The sequence below is a fragment of the Solenopsis invicta genome, chromosome 8, assembly GCF_016802725.1.
Source record: "Solenopsis invicta isolate M01_SB chromosome 8, UNIL_Sinv_3.0, whole genome shotgun sequence".
Classification (NCBI taxonomy): Eukaryota; Metazoa; Arthropoda; class Insecta; order Hymenoptera; family Formicidae; genus Solenopsis; species Solenopsis invicta.
This window is the reverse complement of record NC_052671.1, coordinates 2,811,694-2,833,479: the sequence shown is the minus strand read 5'-3', so window position 1 is coordinate 2,833,479 and position 21,786 is coordinate 2,811,694. Positions and strand designations below refer to the sequence as shown.

Sequence of the window (21,786 nt, the reverse complement as noted above, 5' to 3'; positions counted from 1 at the left end):
CACGCTTCGGATGCGTCGAATTGCAGCGGGCCGGGAGATAAAAACTGCATCAATGTTGTGCGCGCTTTAAACGGCACGAAGATATCGGTGCCACGGTTCATAAAGCTAATTAACTCAACCACGCTGTCGTTCTGTCACGCCAATTTCTCCTATTCGCGTGATAAGCGGCAGCGAAACGCGATCGTAAACCGCACAATTTACGTTCGAATCTTCAACAATTACTGGCTCACTCTACATGTTCTTCAACAATTATTATACAAATTTACGATTTATGCACTGAGAAAGAGATACTTGAAAATTTATTCGTGACATATCAATTTATTTCACTGAAATCATTCTTTACTTAAATACGGCGAAATAACATTTTATTCGTAGCAAATCAATTAACAAATAAAATGAAATGAGATGTGTTTCATAAAAATGTATGACTTTGTCATTGTAATGAAATTTTTTTATAATCAATAAATATTGAAGGAAACGCTACAAATAACATTCTGAATATTTCGATTTTTTTTTCTCAGTGCACTATTCCTAATTACTCAAATTAAAAACAGTGAATCTTTAGTCGTTTAATGAATAAATGAATTGTTAAACTATTGAATTGTTAATTATTAAAATTGTTAGAAGTCTTTCCGTCATATTTATTCATATACTCGTACGGGCATTAAAAAAAAAAAAAAAAATGAATATTTAAGATTGATCGAATATTACATGAAGGTTGTCAAAATTTATGCACGCGTCTAGAAATCACGATTTTTCAATTATTCATAATCTAAGCACATCCGAATGTCCGTCAATATCGTCGTAATATGATTTCTAGATCATTAATCACTGTTGACTAAGAGAGCAACCCTCGTTTGTGACGAAAATCGAGAGGAGGGCGGAATATTCCAACCTTTGAAAAGACGCAATTAAGCAGCCTTCACATTCTGTATTACAGTACATTATACGAGTCATTTAAATATAACAAATACAGCAACAATCGCGTTTTTTTTTTCCAAAATCGAGTCTTTAAGCGCAATTACTTTCCCGAACGTGGTTTTCTTCCGCATGAATCGACGATTCCTGTCGGCTTTATTTGGCCTTTGTTAACATCAAATAGCTCTTTTTTTTTTATCCCGTCCGATCCTTTGATCCGATTATTCTCCTTTGCTGATAATTAATGATCCACAAGCGGTCGGAGCGAGCGACGCTCTCTTCTCCTCTTCTTGCAACGCGCGCGATTATGCAGATACCGCCGTCTGGCGTAGTGGTACGTGCTTGCGTGCGCGCGTACACGCACGTGCACACAGATGCACTCGCGGGGTAGGTAGAGTGTGGGAGAGTTCGCAGGTCACCGGTCTAACGAACAATGCGCGATTTCGTTGTGCCGTCGTCGTGGACGACTTTTTTACGAGCCGTGCTCATCACACGTCTCTCTGTGTACATATTCCACTGTGTCTGCGCGCGCGTGTGTGCGTTTCGAGTAAAAGGAACGATTCACGACCACGACAGGTATAAAACTCGTAGACTCGGAACGCTGAGAGAAAGAGTGGCGCGTCTTTATATATTGTTGTGCATACGCGCGATAGATAGATGGAGATAAAGCGAACACGGTCGTTACTTTCGTTTTAACGCGATTGCGGGTTCGTTAACGTTTTCCCGCTCGCATATTGTTCTAACGGCGGCGTTATTTTTTATTTTTATTTTTTAAAGAAAAGTCACAGAGTTTCCTCGTTAAGCCTTTACACGCGAGGAGACTGCGTTACGAAATCCGTACGCGTGCCATTAGTTAATAAACGGTACATGTCGAATTGTGCATCACATTGATTTCGCTATCGTTCGAATTTATTTGCACAAATCAGAATAGTAAACAATCTTTCTTTATACTTTTTATCTGAGCGATAAAATAAAAGTGCGAGATTATTTACTACTCTGATTTATGCGAATAAATTTGAGTGATAGCGAATTCATTGAATTCAATGTGACGCAATTCGACACGTATGCTAATTAACCGATGGCATGCGTAAAAGGCACTTAACTTTTCTCTTTTTAATTGAGCGAAGACAACGTGCGTTCGATACTTGAGAAGCGTGCTGTTACTTTGTAACACACTGAGCTGATCGATGACACAGATGCCAGACGCATAAAAGTGTGGGAGATGACGACTCTATGTGACAACATTTACGCATGACTCACGTTATTGTTTATCCAGGGTTGGACAAGTTAATATATTTTTTTTAACTAAATTAAGTTAAAGTTAATGGCTTATAAAATTTAGTTACGTTAAAGTTACATGAACAAAAAACTAATTAGTTAAAAATTACGTTAAAATTCAATTCAATTAACTTAATTTAAATTAAAGGTTAATTTTGATAAGCATTTATATTTTAGTAATTTTTAAATTTTTCAAGTTGGATTACTCAAAATAATTATAATATGGATCATCAAATAAATTTACTATTCTATTTGTCAATTAAGTTTATGTGAAGTAATAAAGAAATATTATAATATATATAAAGAAATATTATATATATTTATAAGAGAATATACATTTTTTTAATATAAATTTTTAACTTGAGAAAAATTAATAAATGAAAGATTGTTCTTTCTGTATTTAAAAAATAACTAGTTAAAGTTAAAAATTAAATTATTTAAAATTAACTAAATTAAGTTATTAACTTTTAACTTTTAAGCTACAGTTACTACCCAACCCTTTTGTTTAATATATGAAAACGTTATAATTCTTTTTTTTAGTACAAACTGTACTAATAAATTTTGTGGTAAGAATTTATGGACGGTTCGTGTTTGCTGAACAAATAATTCAAAGTAACGTTGTTTAAACGATTTTCTTGAGAAAAAGCCTGAACCTTAGGTCGAAACGTCGTGAACAAGTTTAACCAATAAACAATTTACCAGTTTGTCGACTAAATTTGAAATTATTTATTTTTTTTTTTTTATCACTGACGACTATAAGTATCTAATACTACATTCGAGTTAAAATTCTCTTTTCTCGAAAGTTCGGTATCATTTTTCTGACGTAAGGTCGACGGGAAATATCCTTCGTTGTAAATGATCCCAGCAAATTCGAGGACTTGGGATCGAATGATGCCAAGATCTCGGATCACGCGACTTCGAGTAGCGAACTATCGATTTCGTCTAACGAGACGAGAGTCCTGGATCCTGATGTGGGTCGCAGCCGCGAGTTCTTCGGCCCAAGATAATGACCTTCCGGCGGCGAGTCGAGAACACATTCGTGAGGCAGGTTTTAATTTTCAAGAGGCCGTCGGGCTCTGCGTCGGTCTTTTTCTCTCTTCTCTCTCTCTCTCTCTTTCTCTTCCTCTAGTATTCTGCCTCGGCAGACAGCAGCTGTGCACGCCGACCGGGCGTTTCATTCGATTTGGCACGTGCCACGAGGCTGCCGCCGTCGCCGTCGCTGTCGCTGCTCCTGTTACTGCCCGCCGCCGCCTTCATTGCTCACCGTTACTGCCGCCTAAGCGGCCGGCGGTTCTGGCAGTCGTCGGCACCTGTTTCACAGCTGATACGCGGCTGCTGCTACTTTTGCCTCGCTCGATATACCATAGCCCGACTGTGCGGCGTTCCCCCGCGCAGTCCCCGCTGCTTTCTCGCGCAACGGCTTCCCCCTGCTTGCTCCGAGATGCAACACTTCTCGAGACGTAGCTGCCGAAATTTCCTCGTCTGTTGATCTATTAATTAACGAACCTTCAGCCTGTGCCATTTGGTTTCGACCAAAGAAGCTATTTTTAAACCGTCGATATATTTTGTATGGAAAGAAGGTATTTCGAAGACCTTGCAACCCCATTGAAATGTAACTTGCTTTTAATTTAGTTCATAGAGAGTTTAGTTGTCGACGCGCGTTCAATGTGCGAGCACAGGAAAGAGAGATATGTTGCGCGAACAGAAAATGTTTCAAAAATTTACGAGAGCAATAGAATACTGTTTTTACAACTAATGTAAAATTTGCTCGTCAATGAGCAATTCACATTATCGAATTGTATGTAAATATCGAACTTTGAGCATCGGCTCATTATGTGGCTTTTTTCTTGCCGTTACGAAAATAAGCTAAACGTACATGTAATTACATTAACAATTTGTAAGTGTTCTTATCGGTCTTAGCTTATGAAAATAGTGTTATGTCGTCACGATGGATTACGGCTTTAAAAATAGATGCGGCATTATGCCAATCGGTCAGGAAACTATGTTAATTGTAACGCAGTTACATGCACGTTTTTGTAATTGCAAAATAATCATAAGGGTAACTTGTAGTCGCAATCGTTATCTTTCTACAAAGATAATTAGATTAAACTTTTTGCGATATAAACGCAAGTATTTTTTCGACGTACTTCGTTTTTAATCCAAGACGCACTTTTGGACAAGTTCTCTAGGGACATAAAACAGTCGAGTAAAAAAGAAGAGAAAATTGCAATTATTAAAAGACTCAGATTAGAGAACAGAAAATTAAATATCAAAAAAGAATAACAAAAATTGGAGCAACAAAATATAAGAATAAAATATAAAAAACAAGAGAGAGAGAGAGAGAGAGAGAGAGAGAGAGAGAGAGAGAGAGAGAGAGAGAGAGAGAGCGCCATGCGCCTGTGTGTGCAGCGTGAGGGCCAGCTCCAGGCTGCACTCCCACGCTCATCGTCCATGAAACACGGGGTGCGAGGTGCAGCTACTACACGCGAGCCTCGCAGGTGTACTTAGAATATGCAGGGTCTGTCCCTACAGCCCTATTAACGACGCCACGGTCGCCACATGGACACGGGAGTTATGGGAAAGCAGGAGGGGCTTTGCGAGTAATTATTTCTACGGGAAAGCGCGCCCAAGATGCAATAAATGTCGGGCGAATTCTCGGTATCTCTTCTTTCGGACAAATTACATATTACCTATTAAATTTCAACGTAAGCTGGGGAATAAAAAGCAATTGTTACTTTTTGCATTGCATAAATATTGAGGGTCACAAGATTTATTCCGATGATCAGAATCAGGGAAAAAAAATCAATGTGCTGTTTTGTAATGATCTGTAATCCTCGACGAATGCTGTGTGGAGTCTTTTAGATTCTTCTGGAATTTTTTTAGAGAGAAGTGTGAAAGACCGCTATTGTAATATAATGAGGTATAATAAGAGGAATACTCCTCTATTCCTAAAATCTTAACTCCTATTCTTAATATTCCTTCGTTATGCCTTGCGAAAGGTATAATAGAAAATTTTAGAATCAGTTTTTTTTACGAATATTAAACGTAACGTACAATGGATACGAATAAGACGTAAGACATAAATGTGTTGTACAAGATATAACATAATTTATTATTTATCTACAATGTTCATTGAGAATTGTGCGCGAGGCTTATAGCTTCACGATTGCAATAATTCCCCTTCATTTCTTCAATGTTAATAATTTTTAAAATATAGAATAAAACCGGGAAAACAAATTATTAAATTTCAATAAATATTTGTTTGAATACTCACAATGAAATATTCACTAAATGTAAATTAATATTATTCAGTACAAGAACCACTAATTTACCTATCATTTTTTTTTATTTAGTAAATATTTACGTATCGTAAGTAAAAATATTTCACTGCGACTATTTAAACAAATATTTATTAAAATTTAGTAATTTTTTTCTCAGTGTAGATTTATATGTTTCGTAACTTTTATATAATTTTCATAATTTTTCATGGAAGTAACTTAGCAAAAAAAGCTTCATGAAAACAGGTGATATTCTAATTACCATCTGTTTTATTAACACCGCTATTTATTCAAGTTTGATTTTATCCATAACATTTTTATTCAAACCTAACTGTAGTGCGCGCTGAAAAGTGATCTTTAAAGCTGGTTCTGCATTACCTACCTCCCCTGTCCGTAATTACATCCAATTAAAGACGGCTAAGCAAAATTAACGATACGTGGCCGGTGCGACACTTGTGCAGCGGGACCCACCTGTTTTTTTTTCCTTCGTTATTAAAACGTAAGTGTGGGAATGTGGGGTGGCGGCGCGTCACATGCGCGCGATACAGCGCTGTCGTTTTCGACGTGAAGGTGGATTATGGTAATTCGTCTCTATCACCCGCATTTCATCACGTTTCACGTATTACTAAACAAAAGGTCAATTCTAACGGACGACGCGACGCGTTAATCGCGCCGACTAATGTTTATACCGTGTAAGCGAGAAGGAGAACGAGAGATATGCAATAACCACAGTACGGCTCAACGATAACAATCCTGGCAAGCCACCTGGCATCGCCTTAACAGATAAAACGTATTCGGCGTCACCTGCTTCTTGTTGACGCTCCGTAAATCCTAGATAAATTGATGATTCTTGTTAATGACTCAGCCTTCCCATTTAAATTGCAACGTTGCGTACAAAAGAATACAAATGACCTCGCGTTTTTTTTACTCAATTTAATTTAAATTGTATATTCAACGGAGATTGTGAAATGTAGATTTCAAATTAAAGTCTTCAACTGATCCAGGTTTTCACTGGTTTCTCTATTTTGCGTTTTTAACGAATAATAGCTTGTAATAACGAATGTTTATCTTAAGAACTAGATTGTTCGTTCAAGTGGAGGTTGAATTTAATTACCGTCCACCATTATTTTGTGGCTTTACGTTTTTACTCTTCACTACCATCGTTACGTTTAATTTTCCAATTGACTGCATTTAGGATGGCATTAAAATAATTAGTGTAAAACTGTAAGGTAGCTGTAAGCTCGAGTAGCGAACACGAGTTTTGAGATAAGATAGGTGACCCAACTAATTTCTGACTGCTATCCTTTCTCTTGTGATTAAACCTCAGGTTTTTCTTATCTTTTTTGGTTCAATAAAGATATTTAGAGCACAAAATGCACTTTACAAACTACGAAGTAGAATAATTTCAGGATAATCACGCTTGAGAGCGATTTGTTCACATGAGCTAAAAGATTTACTACGCTGGAATTACATAACTTCTTTTCGTGTATAGAAATTTTCCGGTATTTTTTGTATAATAATATATGTATAATGTATAACATATAACGTTTATTTTCTCACGCGTACAAGTAACTTCTATATGATAAGCCTGATTTATAATTCATTATTTATATTCTCGCTGCAATGACGTATACAATGCAATAAGAGATAAATGTATTTCTATTTCATATCTGGAACAAAATATATTTACTTGGTTCAAATTAAATTGAACGAGAAACTAAATCATTCATTTCGTAATGATAATTTATATAATTCGTTATTTATGATTGCAACTGCAGCGATGTACAAAGTAATGATAGACGGTTGAATAATATTTGTTTTATGTTATATTACATGGGAAAAAAATATTTTTTTAGAACTATATTGAAACAAATTCATTATTTTGTAAAAATTGAAAATAATTTTCTTGGACATTCACTAGAATTTTTATAGAAATTTCACAGAAAACTTTAAAACCTCTGCTCGAAAGTTTTACAATTATATGCTTCTACCAGCGACCAGTGTATGTAAAATCATTTTGAGAAGTTTCATGATATTGCAGCACCAACAGCAAAATTTTTTTCTAAATTTTGTTAATATCATCGATACTTTTAGCTTTAAATGCATTTCGATTTGTTTCGTGTCCATTTTTTTCCATTCTTCATTTTTCTCCAAATTATGAAAACTAAATTTTAATAACGAATTCGTGTTCAACAGGTAAAAATAAGTCAGAAATGACTGTTCATATTCATCTTACAAAATGATATTGGACAGTGCAGCAATACGTAGCACCGATCAAAAGTATTGCATCATTATGAAAATAGGGAAATCATCATTTAACGAAAAGACATACAAAATATTAATTTAATTTTAATAATTTATTTTATGTTCTTTGATAGAAATGCTTTGAAGAAAAAAAATAAAGAACTTTATGATTTGCTTGCATTTTCTATATTTTTGATGCAATACTTACTTCTGATCGATAGTGTACGTTTAAAAACAAAATTCAAACGATTCGAAACTCAAGTAGCTCAAGTTTCGAACGTCACGCCGTATCGTGGAGGTGTCATCCCGATTTCATGCGCGCCACAACAATTCGTTAATTCGCCGATCCCCCAACGTCGCGACGGTGATTCAAACGCCGCGCGGGCGCGCGGAGGTACCTCAGCCTCAGCCTCGCGCGATACTCGGGCTCTCTCGCGCGATCGTAGAACGGAAGTCGAGGATAGGCGGAGTTCGTTCGGACCAATCGTCGAGATACGCGCCGCCCACGTGTCAGCGGTGGTTCCTCCCTGCGGAGTGTCGGAGTGCCGCATGCCGTGGCGAAAGATGTGCGGCAATACAGCATCGTCGTCTCTCCCTGTCTCTCCCTTATCCGCGGGCGTCGCGACGCTTCTGTGACGATTTCAATTGAGAGATTAACAAAAAAAGAGAGAAAGAAAAATAGAGAAATATGAAGAGTATACTATAAAAAAACGAGAGATTAGAAAAAGAAAAATTTTGAAGAAATGTTAAAAAAAAATAACGTTATTATTAGATTACCGATAAGATTAACATTTTTTCTTTTTTTTTCTTGTTTTTTAGAAAGGACGTACCGAAATAATAGGAAACGTTAAATCTTTGAACAAAGTTTTTTTTTTAATCCGTGGTCTGATTTAGAATTTGATTTATGCCCATTTCCACTAAGGTAAATTAATTTTGATCTCGGTTTAACTTTGCTTTATCTGTATCTTTTTCCAATTTTTAAAACTAATGAAAGATAAAGAGCAAGTTAAACTGAGATCAAAGTTAATTTACGTTGGTGGAAATAGGCATTAGAGGGATAATTGGAAAAATTACAATGTCCACGAGTTATTCCTAACGTGATTTCAGATAAGCGGTAATAGATAAAATTAATATTATTAAATCATCCATTATTACTTTGTATATCGCAGCAGTTGCAATCATAAATAACGAATTATATAAATCACCATTACAAAATGAATGATTTGGTTTCTTCTTTAGTTTAATTTGAACAAGCTCAATAAATAAATATATTTTGTTCCAGATATGAAATAGAAATACATTTACCTCTTCATTACTGTATTGTAATATATAAATTAGCTAATTGCGATTCTCCATTCTCTTGTGTATTTTATCAACACATATCGATAGAATATGTTTATGCTATATATTGCATTTTTTTCCGTTTACCTAATATAATGGAACAAATCGAATTTGACATGTTTAATAACTAGGTCAACAAATTTTCTGTCATTTATTAAAACGTTGTAATGCAGCACAAATTATTCTTTTCAATTTGCAGGCGGCTATAATCACCTCCGCAGTCCCGTGTGCCAAGACGAAAGTCAAAGAGACGAAACGTCACCTCCACCCCACAGCCATAGCACCCAACCACCAACCTCTCATTCTAGTACCCCTAACAGTAATAACAACAACAACAACAATAACAATGCCAACAACGCGTATATCCATCTACGGAATTTAAATCAGCTCAAAACGGAATGTAAGTGTCTCACTTTCATTATCTCTTTCCTAGTATTTCTATGCAAATATTTCATTTTTTAAAGTTCTACTCTATAGAATTAGAAGTGCCTTTATTAACAATCTTTATTCATAAAATACGTTTGTCTTAAATGTTTCATAAGACGTAGACACTCTAGAAGTCTCTTCCTCGTTTAAGAGACGAAAAAATAATAGCATACGAAGTTGTTTTTTTTTTCTAAAATTAAGTTAATTAAAATCAAATTTATTAATTTAAGTAAACTATAAAATTCGTTTATTGATATTCTTTATGTGTGTATTATTTTAATCAACTTTCATATTTTTAATTTTTGTAAGCATGATAGTTATACCAAAACTGTGTTTTAAAATAACACGTAAATTATCTTTGTTCATTCTTACATTGACCCGAATAAAATCATAATATTTTCGATTTAAATCATATTATATATTCTTTTATTGCATTGAGAAATAATTAAAATGTCACGTAATATAATTCTAATTTTGTTCTTCTGAAGAGATTTTATCGAGTAAAAAAGGAACCATTGAAGAAATGTAATTCGAAAAAATGAAAAAAATTATAGCGAACTACAGCAATCATCACATAGCCGAGCATCTTCAAGGCGGTGGCGGTGGCCTGGGCAGCGGGGGCGAACTCGCGGGTGCAGGTAGCAACGAAAGCGACTTGAGAGTCAGCGCGACCGCTACGGAGAGTTACATGACGCCGGCGCATTATTCGGGATACGACGAGGCGTCCGAGTATCACAGCCTGTCGCAAGATCACCAGGCGCCGCATCCGTACAATTTGGATAGCTCGTCGGATTTTTATGGCGCCAGCGGGATCCACATCGAGCCCAAGTACCAGCCGTCACCGTTCAAGAATTACCCTCGAGGTTCGTAGATGGAAATTGAGAAAGCTCCTTTTTATATTACGTTTATATCTAACGGTGACCACGTTAATATTGAAATGACATTTTTTTCTTGTTTAACAGGACGCTATCATGAGGGTTACAGCGAGAGCGGCGGATACGGACAGTACGATGCGACGCCGTTCCAAACGGTTCCCGGAAGCGGGAGCGGTACTGGAGGCGGTGGCGTCGGTGGTGACCAGTGGAGTGTCGGTCTTGGGGATCATCTGCCTCATCACCCCGCGTTTCTTGCGGGACTTGGACCACGAGACTCTTCCAATCCTCATCATCCCACATCTATCGCCAATAATACGGACCAAAAGCCGTTACTGCAGAGCTCGATGCTCACCGGTTATCCAGGTAAATTCACGATTTGATAATATATTTCATAAGTCATTTATGAATTTTTCTATTCTACATTTTTTCTCATTTTTGTGCTAACATCTAATTTATTCTTGTTATTCTTTGAAAATGTTTTGCCCTGCGATACTCAATACCGGCAATTTGTTTATCTCCAGTTATCATGAAATTAAATTTGTATTTTTGGTTACTTTGTTACAGTGAAATATTTTATCGCTTAAAATTTCTAGTGTCACTATATGAAGTAACAATTCTGAGAATTAAATTTGCATTTCTCCCTCTTTTACTTGATAAATTTTGCTTCAACAATGAGCTATCTAATCAACCCTACCTTCTTTTTTTAAAGATCTAAATATTAGTAGGCATAGAGAAGTAAAAAACGAACATCATAAATTTCAAAATTGTGCATTATACAAAATTAGGCAAATATTTTACTAATTATTTTACTATTTGCCATTTATTTTAATATTTAATATATTTCAATTTAAGCCTTAAAATATATGTAATTTTCTTATTTTTTTTAGGTGGCGGCCCACCATGTTTCACTGGTTCAGGTCCGATTCAATTGTGGCAATTTCTGTTGGAGCTCCTAACTGACAAAGCGTGTCAGGGTTTCATCTCGTGGACCGGCGACGGTTGGGAATTCAAACTGACCGATCCGGACGAAGTGGCACGCCGCTGGGGTATTCGCAAGAATAAACCCAAGATGAATTATGAGAAGCTGAGCCGAGGCTTACGCTATTACTACGACAAGAACATTATACACAAAACTGCTGGCAAGCGATATGTATATCGCTTTGTATGCGACTTACAAAGTCTACTAGGGTAAATACAAGTATATATTGAATATATTGAATTTATTTAAAAGTTTTAAATAAACTTTATTTATTGTACGTCAAAAAGCTTAATGTTCTTGCTAAACGATGTATATAATATTTACAAGTTTGATATGAAATTTGACACAAGTATTAAGTTTTTGTTGGGCATTGAAGAATGTTAATTATTATATTATTTTTTTTTCTTTTGCAGATACAGTCCTGACGAGATACATGCAATGGTAGACTTGAAGCCCGAGAAGAAGGAAGAAGACTGAGTTTTTTGTTAATGAACATGTGCTTTAGGACTGTATCGCACAGATAAACGAAATGTAATAATACAAATTCTTCGCATTGAACATGCAAGAATGAAGGAAAATGGAAGGACGAAATATCCATACGATGAAATCGCTATGAAATAAGTATATTCAGATGCAGAAGACTGTGATAGTCCGTCTTCTTTATTCAGATATGAACAAAAATCGAATCGGTCGTATGTACCAAAGACAGGGTCTGCATACCATTGGTGCCTAAAGTTGAATAAATCGCGGATTTGTTTCTAAGTGATTGATTTATCACAGCAGATTTTAGAGGATATTTATAGGAATAACTCGTCAATTTATACATATATATATAAATATATATATATATATTTTTAATGTTACATGATTTTTCAACGCTATACTAGCGTCAAGATACTTGGTGATGCCGCTAAATTATTTATGTCTCATCATTTTAATATGTGTGTTATATCTCGTTGATAGATGACTCGATATGTGATTGTTATTACAATAATTTTACAATGAATACAATGTAACTATACAGCGAGCTTCTCAATTCGATACTCTTTTATGCTTTTTTTCTCTATGTATAGATTTATTCAAAAATTTAGAAATTAAATTTTTAAACTCTTCTTCCAAGCTCGCTTTTCTAAAAGAAGAAACATGTATTTTATATTATTTCTTAATTATTGAATATGTCTAGTATGTGCTCGCGATATATTAAATATATTTAATATGTCCAAATGTAATAAGAACTCTCTGTTACTGATGTAATTTAAAGAAAAAGCGTTGCTGATGAAAAGAGTATGCTGTTAATTTATATAATTTTTCATAAAAATAATCTTTTAAGGATAAACTTTGCTTTTGTTTGCTAAGATATTCTCATCGAGAGATTGTGCATTTACATTTTTAAATACAACGCAAATAATTTATCTGATGCGAGATGATGAGAAAGAAAAGGGCCATGTGCAACCAGTGTTCCATAATAATTAACAGATTCGGAAAATGAGAGAGTTCTATTTACTTTTTCTTTCAAAATTATTTGTACATATTTATAAAAGAATATACATCGATGACTAATTTATGTTTTGTATTGCGACAAATTTTATAAAACATTACAGTTATCACGTTTAAGGTATAATTTTGTTTATTTTAAGACATACTCATAAATATTGGATAGATTTATTGGAATAGACTTAAGTTGATTTTTTTTGGCTCATGGAACACTGGGTAATGCAATTGTATCAAATTTATAGCAATGTATAACGATATATCGTTCACAGTTAAAATAGTTGTATATATATTGATTTATATATATGTATACATATATACATATATTTAATAATTATATATACATATAACTATTTTATATAATTTGCGTAAATGTTTTTGATGAATGTTTTTATCAGTGGATATGTTATATTGGTTGTAAATGATGCGCAGATATATTAATAGCACAAAAATTGACGGATTGAAATAAGAGCAATATACTTCCTATTTTCCACGTGTCTTATCTAATATATACAATATATATAATACAAGATTATTATATACAGGAGAGAAAACTATTTATCCTCATATTATTTGTACGAACCAATTTGTGCTCAGTTCTAAATACACGAACTCACAGTTGATTTAGACATTTGGATAATAAAAGTTTGACTCGAATTTTCCAAACATCAGCTCTTATTATTAAAACTAATAAGTATTGGTAGACAAGAAAAGAGTGAACCTCTATTATCCAAACCTCAGTTATCACAACTGTTTTGTTCTCCAATATATTTGGATAAACAGAGTTCTACTGTAATATAATAATATAGAATTATATATAATATATAATTCTATTTGGCATTACATATATGTGTATGTATGTACAATTTAAACTATTTTTATATCCGCTGTGTTTGTTAAGTTTCCATGTACCAAAATAATTTAAACTACAAGATAATAAGAAACACACCGTAATGTCTCTTTAGGCATAATTAACAGTATACTAATTTCAAAGACCGTTCGTGAGTTTATTATGTTGATACGGATTGTTAAGGAAAGACGTAAAAGTCGGTAGCAACTGAGGTTTCCCAATGATGAATAAAGCTACCATAATCCTTCTAGCGCGGTTTAATCGTTACGAATAAAGTTTCTCCTAGTTGTGTCGTCGCCCGAATGTTAAATAAATTATATTAAATACTCTTAGAGCACCCCGAAAGTGCGCGAGGCGGAAAAACCGTGTAAAGCTACTCGAATGTTAATATTAAGTTATCGCGGTCTTGGCACTTGTTATTAAAGAAAAAAAAGAGAGAGCCATACTTCTTTTCCAGGATTATATATAGCATTTTAAAAGAGATACGAATGCAGGAACTTTTTAGTAGATGCAATAAGAAAAAAAAAGAATAAAGAGATTTTTATAAATATATCGGCGACTGGCCGCCGTTTAATTTCTCTTTCCTCTCCCCATTTAATTATACTAAATCGAAAACACAAGATTATTTTTGCTTTTAAATTATCGTATGATCTGCTGATAGAAAAATCTACGTTTTTCTTTTGGAGAGACAGCTTTTTCTATTCTGTTACCACATGAACAATTTTTTTACGTTAATAAACTTTTTTTATATATTATATTATGTTAGAACTTAGAATATTTTCTCTTTTCTTATTTTAAATGGAAAAATATTAGGTTTTACAAATTTTACTTTTTTAACTTTTTTAATTTTTTCCTGAACAAAATACGATTATTAAACACAAAATGTGTAGTTTTTTAATATTATTATTAATACTATTACATACAAAATATTTATAACCTTCCTAACCATCTTCCTAAGAAAAAAAATTTTTTTATTCAGAAAAAACAAAAACATTGCTTCTGTATGAGAAACAATGCTAAGTATTATTAAACATGTGATATTAATTAAAATAATAAAATACGTTCAAAAAAACAATTATACACACTATTGTACAGTGCGTTGCATTGATGCCTGGGATATCGATTTTAGGGAGCACGTTTCTTTTTAGATTATTTTTACGTTCATGACCGAATGCTGCGGTGATCGTTGGTAAAACCAAACGTGGTCCCTAAAATTGAACTCCAGGCATCAATAGGTGCTTTCCAACTACGACACAAGTCGACACTCTGTAACACAGTGTCCATTAGTGTGAGTAAGACAACTCAAATTTTCTCTCTTACACTAATGGACACTGTAGGCTTGTTTTCTATTCCTGCACTAGACTGCACTGGAACGTTCCTTCTTGCTTTCGCTAACTTTGAAACATCTATCTATTTCATTTTAAGTGTACACTTATTTAGAGAGTTCAGGAACAGAAAACAAACGGCATTTGTTTTCTGTTTCTGAACTCCCTGAATTAGTGTGCACTTAAAATGAAATAGATAGATGTTTCAAAGTTAGCGAAAGCAAGAAGGAACGTTCCAGTGCAGTCTAGTGCAGGAATAGAAAACAAGCCTACGGTGTGTTATGCACTGTACATACAAAACCGATTGTACGCACATATGCACGCGTATTAGATAATTAGATAAATTATAATTAGATAAATTAATTAAATATACATATAAATAATAGCAAGTAAATGATAAGTTACTCACTCTCCGCTGCCCCTCCTCCCATGGTCACTCGACACCCAGGTCGGTTCTTCCTCTAGGAATCTTAATCCTACGTGGCTATTAGAGCTGCTTTCCCACGACACTCACATATGCGAGAATGCGATTTTATGAACGAGAGCGTGCGCGCGCGCACGCTAATTATCGAAATTAATTAACAAATACAAGACTAATTACGCGGACCGATATCTCCCGATCAAACGTGTCGTGATTCAGGACCTCGTTCTCGACGCGTCTCCATGGTGTTTTGTTGGCCATTGTCGTTGGCCAAAAATTCCAATAGGGACAACATTTGCACTCCGGTTTACCGCGCGCGGCACGCTAGGGTTAGGAATGCCGAATCGAAAGAAATACCGGTCAACCTTTGCACCGTGCATGCGCTATTTAACGCGAACGCGCTTCTATGAATTATTTCAATCAAATGCGTGTTTCGTTCAAACGCGCCCGTGTAAATAGACCAGAGATTGAGATTTCTTTCCGCGCGCGTTGAATGCACGGCAACGCATGCATAGAAAGCAGGGGTACGGTACGACGCGACATGACGATTCGTTCGGAAATACAGAGAGGCGGAGGAGAGTGATACATGATTCAATATTCAACACAATAATAGCACGATTTTTGATCGCGCGACTTCCGCGAAACGCATGTTTCACTAATAAAAGATCAATCGCGCCTTGCCGTTACTCGAGTACGCGACTCGCGGCACACTCTGCGCGCTTTTCAACGATCTGAAGTTGGCGGACGAACCGCGGGCGCTTTAATCGGTGCGCGCTTGCGCGGTGAAAAATTCAAATCGTTCAATGTGATGTATATATGTTATGTATGTACACCCAAGGACTTTGATTCTGTCCATGGGGAAATTTTCTAAATTAAAAAGTCGCTATCTTTCTACATATTTACAGTTTATGATTAACGTAACGACCAATAAGCTCTAGTTGTTTCATTAATCATGAACTGCAAATATGTAGAAAGTGATGACTTCTCAGTTTGAAAAATTTCCCCATGGACAGAATCAAAGTCCTTGGGTGTACACCCAAGGATTTTGATTCTGTCCATGGGGAAATTTTCCAAACTGAGAAGTCGCTATCTTTTTACATACTTACAGTTCATGATTAACGTAACGACTGCAAGTATGTAGAAAGTGGTGACTTCTCAGTTTTGAAAATTTCCCCATGGACAGAATCAAAGTCCTTGGGTGTACATACGTATAAGCATGTAATAATTATATGCTTTAAACCAAGTTTGGTTAACACGAAGCTTGTAACCAAAAGTTGATAAAAATATATCTTGCAGTTATGGAAATCTTTGGTCACAACCGATCACTTCGGTGAAATTCACAATACTCCCTCCGTTTTTGCGAACCGAAGGTTGGCAGCAGTAGGTCGTAAAAAGTAAAAAAGTAAATGATTTCGGGAGAATATGAACCTCCTGAACTTCAATTCCTTCTTTGGATACGCTCATGGAACTCCCAAATTGTAACTAAATCGCATATTCCTATTGTTGTACTTTTATTTAATTATAAATATGTTATGCATTTGCTTCTTTATTCTCTTTTTACGTTTTTATTTCTTTTTAGCAGATGTGAGAATTGTAAAAAAGTGTAAATGGAGTGGGGAAAGTGTATATGATTTCAGGCGCCATAATAACAGTTTTTCCTGAGCCTCTGAGAGAAGAGCAGTAGCACACTCTCGTCATCCACTTTCTGACTTCGTTTCTCGCTACAGAATTTGAAGAACGATGGAGGATGTTACACAACAACCGATCATGCAAACGTTGACGATATCAAATATCGCGTCTTTCGAACAATGCATTTCAGAACTGGTACGTCATTTTGCATCAATTACATCATTTCTGCTATTCCGTTGTAAAAAAAAATATTAGGTTCTAAATGCGTTTGTATTCAAAGTCCGCACAGCTTGATAATCTTGATCATTTGTTATCGCATTAATTAACGCATTCTCAAGTTAATTATCGAGTTTTATGTTTTAATCTTCGCATCGTGTCGTAAAGAAAAGTAGAAACATTTTATCCCAGCAGTATCTCGTCAATTTATTATATATATTTTATATTTACTTCGAATCAAACAAAAGAATCAAATGATGGAATGCACATAAAATGTTACAGATAGCGAATTCCTTGAACTCACGCGCAGCGGCAATCGCGGTAAGAATTCACGCGGGAAAACGCAAAATTCAGGTCGTCGACAACGGCGTCGGGATACCGAAAGATATGTTAAGATGTATCGCGGAAGCAGAAGCTACGGATGATCAGCAGCAAGTGTGCGAATTGCCTCAATCAAACTATCTGGCGGACATTCGTCGTTTGTCCGACTGTCTTACGATTGCTTCGAGGTATCAATATTCTAAGGAGACTTTCATGAAGGTATTACTTGAAACTGTTAACACACGTTATTAAATCATTTGATAGCATAAGAAAAAATAATCAATGTAAAAATATAAGCACACTCACCTTTCTTTTGGCGTTAAGCATACGTCTTCGAATTAAATTTTGAAATCAGAAGTAAATTAATTTTTTTTAATTATTTAACTGAATTTAAACCATTACAAAAATGACTTTTTTCGCATTATTTTTGTTAAAGGCATTCGAGATGGGATTTGCGTCCAATTTGATACCGATAGAACAGAGACCTTCGTGTGGCACAACGGTGTCCGTCTACGGATTCTACGAAATACCGTGTAAAAAATGGGATACATCTATCATTTGTTTTCTTATTGCGGCCATAGCTGTTACAAAGTTAGAAGTATGATTTAATTAAATTTTAATTTATTGTAGTTTATCAATAGGAATAATTTTGTCTCATAATATTTCATATTCATATTGACGCAATAGGTGTCGTTTTCGATTAGAGACGAAGAACAAAAGAAGGTTGTTTTGAGAATTGCGAAACCGCACAGCCCGGTCGAAGTCCTGAAAACACTATTTGGGAAAGATCTGCCGTTGAATCACGTATGGTCGATACAATGCAGCCCTGAATGTAACACGAATTATCACGGTTACGTGGGATTATCCGATAAAAACGCGATGCAATGGATATTTTTAAATCATAGGCCGATCTATTGTCCTCTTATTTTGAAGTTGATTCAGATTGCCTTCAAAGAAAGATTCAATTTGTCTTCCAACGCGCTTGATCTATGCGAAAAAAATATATTTATTCTGTTCTTTCTCACGTTCTCAGAAAAAGAATTCACATTTGTTATTGAAAATGAGAAAAGATGCATCATGTTTTATGATATGCAAAAAATATTAAATCCCATTAAGAATTGTATTTTTAAAAGTCTTGCAGAAGAAGCTACAGTTTCTGCCATTACCCCTTATTTGTGTAAAACACAGATGTTAAAACGAATACATTTAAGGAGAGAAAAATCTATTTTTAACAATATCAATGGACGTAAAAATGTTACATTTTCAATAATAAAAAATAAAATCGTCACGATTGGCTTTAAAAAAAGAAATATTACGTCAACAATTGTATCAAGCAATTATTTTAACAAACAACATAATACAGATGATAATATTGAAACTGTCAAGCATTACATAGACAAAAAACATAATATATTGAGTAACATTCACCAAACAAAAGTTACTATAAAACATATGAATTTGTGTGTAGATGATGGTATAAAAAAAATGCATAATAATAATGATGAAACGCAAGGAAGTTCCAGAAACTTAAGAATAACAGATAATCTTGTTAAATCTGATGAAGTTTCCAATTATCGTAATGACAATAGCAATAATTTCGTAAACATGATTTCTCCTCTTTCCGAATGGTCGAACTGGACTTATTATACAAATAATAAAAAACGTGATTCTACGAGAAATATGATTGATATACATCCCAAAATAGACATGCATCAATTTAATGTCCTACCACGAAAATTATATGGTTTTCTACAACATCGTCATGTTAAATTAACAAATGTAAAATCCTTTGACAGTCCTAATGATACAATTTTGTGTAAGTACTTTTTAAATAAAATAATAAATTAACTACTTACAGGTTTTCATTAAAAAATGAAAAATAACACATTATTTGTAACGCTATTACTTTTTTTTATAACGATTGTTAGTTTTTGTGTGTAACGATAATATATTTCGTTACTTTATAAATATATAATACATGCATATAGATTGATATATTATGGTAAATCCATTATGTGTCACTATAAAAAAAAGTCATCAAAATTTTATAAAAAAAATAACTTATTGTTACTTTTATGAAGTAAAGTTTAAACTTCCTAATCCTACATATAGTTAATTTATTATGATTATACATAGTTATATAAATAAATATAAATAAATTTTTATTTATTTATATAATTCAGTTTATTAAATATATTACAAATAGTTACAGAAAACTGGCAACATGAACAAGCAATGGTGCATCCTTGTAAGTTGAAGCAAAAATTATGTGAATTTAGACTATCACGAGAATCATTAAAATACATAAAAGTATGTATTTGCTTCGAAACAATTTTGTCTCAGATAGATGTGTCTTAATAAATATATTTTTCTTATAGGTCATTAATCAAGTTAATGATGAATTTATTGCCGCATTGATGACATACAATAAAATGAAAATTCTACTGATGATCGATCAACATGCCGTCCACGAAAGAATACGTTATGAAAATTTACTTCTTAGTAAATCATAATACTTTTTTCTGCTAAGAGACGTTTCTTTTTAGCCGAATAATTTAACGATATCAAATATTAAAAAAATAAAATATTAGATTAAATTATGTTCTCAATTTAATTTATATAAAAACATGCGTGATACGTAATGCAATAAGTTTTCTTCTAAGTGCTCATTGATAATTATTATTGTTATTTAGGATACAAGGTGCAGAACGAGAGCGAGTTGCTTTCTTTTAATTTGCGTGATCCTCTATCCATGGAATTTCCTACAGAAATGTACAATTTACTCCTACGAAATAAAACATTACTGAAGAAATACGGCATAAATTTAGGATCATCAAAGGAAAACACACTGTTAATACGCACAATACCGCAATGTTTGGTTACGAATAGCGATTCCTATAATAACGAAAAAATACTGCCAAAAATCTATGGCTTATTAAACGACGTGTTAAAGAATCGTGATATAACAAATCAAGCAAACGCGTTACCGTTAACTATTCATAATGCTATAGCATCGGAGGCTTGTCATGGTACTAATCAGAAAATATATTGCTTTTCATAAAATATGTATAATTGTTACGTACGATTGTAGAGGAAAGGAGAGTAAGGTAGTTATAAGGTGTCGATTTTTCTTAAATTTTTATGAGGACGTAAAAATATTGAGCTATTTTCTTCAGAGTTTCCTAAAGTCCTATTTATCATCTGTAAAAATTAAAAACGGTTAAATACAAATTTTTAATAAATTTCGATTTTTTTAGGGATTTATCTAACAATTTTTCCAATTTTTCTTTTTTTATTAATCTTTTTTATTAACCTTTTTTTTCAAACTTTTCAGGTGCTATTAAATTCGGCGATAAGCTAATATTAGAACAGTGCAAGAGTCTTATAAAATTATTAAAGCTTACAAAATTTCCCAATCGATGCGCACATGGACGACCGACTATAATACCTGTCATGGAATTTTCGGAATTAAGAACCAGAAGCGTAAGGATACTTGAGGTGCATATGTAGCTATATTTCTCCTAATTTTATTACAATAAAGATGAATTTATAAATGATTCGGAAGATGAGAAAGATCACACATCTTGATTTTGAATTAACTAATAAGATGAATTAGGGGAAGATGCTACACTTAAACCTTTTTTTTAATTAAATAACTTTATTTATTATTAAGCTACGGAAAATTAATATAATATTCTTGAGATTTTTATTTTTTCATACAAATAATGTAATTAAAGTTTCAATATTCTAAGCTTTAGAAAAAAGTCAGTTAAACTCTACAAAATTGTACAACAATACTTTTTCCAAATGTATTGTATAATATATGGATTAATTATATTTCTAAATATTTTATACATAATATAGTTAAAACATTTCTAAAACTAACCAAATCTTTTCGTAAATAATTTAATATTTCAAAATATAATTTGTCTTTAAAACAAGACATATTAAATCTATTAGATCTGTAAAAATATATTATATTGCACGTAAATGATTAAATATTTTACTGACTAGTATTATATCACAAATTTCAGGAAAAATTGAATTTCACATCCTTGAAGAAAATTACATCAATTAAGTAAAAAAGACAATCGTTCTCTCTAATATAAAATTACAATTATCATTCATAAATACGTAATTATTCAAAATTGTTGTGCAAAAGTAACATTTCTTTAATAATAAAAATTATTCTTT

The 21,786-nt window shown here is 33.6% G+C and overlaps 2 protein-coding genes across 6 annotated transcripts in view; both read left to right on the top strand.

Moving 5' to 3' along the window:
- LOC105199657 (ETS-like protein pointed) overlaps nt 1-14,230 on the top strand; it is a 133,295-nt gene extending 119,065 nt beyond the window's left edge. For all 5 annotated transcript variants that reach the window (XM_026134611.2, XM_039452786.1, XM_026134613.2 and 2 more), the window contains 5 exons: nt 9,259-9,459; nt 10,040-10,348; nt 10,448-10,723; nt 11,248-11,548; nt 11,753-14,230. In XM_026134611.2, coding sequence (XP_025990396.1) covers nt 9,259-9,459; nt 10,040-10,348; nt 10,448-10,723; nt 11,248-11,548; nt 11,753-11,816 — 1,151 coding nt within the window. In that variant the 3' untranslated portion in view covers nt 11,817-14,230. The remainder of the gene's footprint in view (nt 1-9,258; nt 9,460-10,039; nt 10,349-10,447; nt 10,724-11,247; nt 11,549-11,752) is intronic.
- Nucleotides 14,231-16,595: 2,365 nt separating this feature from the next.
- Nucleotides 16,596-21,743, top strand: LOC105199660 (DNA mismatch repair protein Mlh3). The gene is made up of 9 exons (XM_011166853.3): nt 16,596-17,250; nt 17,554-17,811; nt 18,029-18,190; nt 18,280-19,408; nt 19,799-19,902; nt 19,971-20,094; nt 20,286-20,621; nt 20,927-21,090; nt 21,627-21,743. Exons 1-9 carry the CDS (start codon nt 17,167-17,169, stop codon nt 21,672-21,674), a joined length of 2,409 nt encoding a protein of 802 aa, XP_011165155.3. The 5' UTR covers nt 16,596-17,166; the 3' UTR covers nt 21,675-21,743.
- Nucleotides 21,744-21,786: the final 43 nt, after the last annotated feature.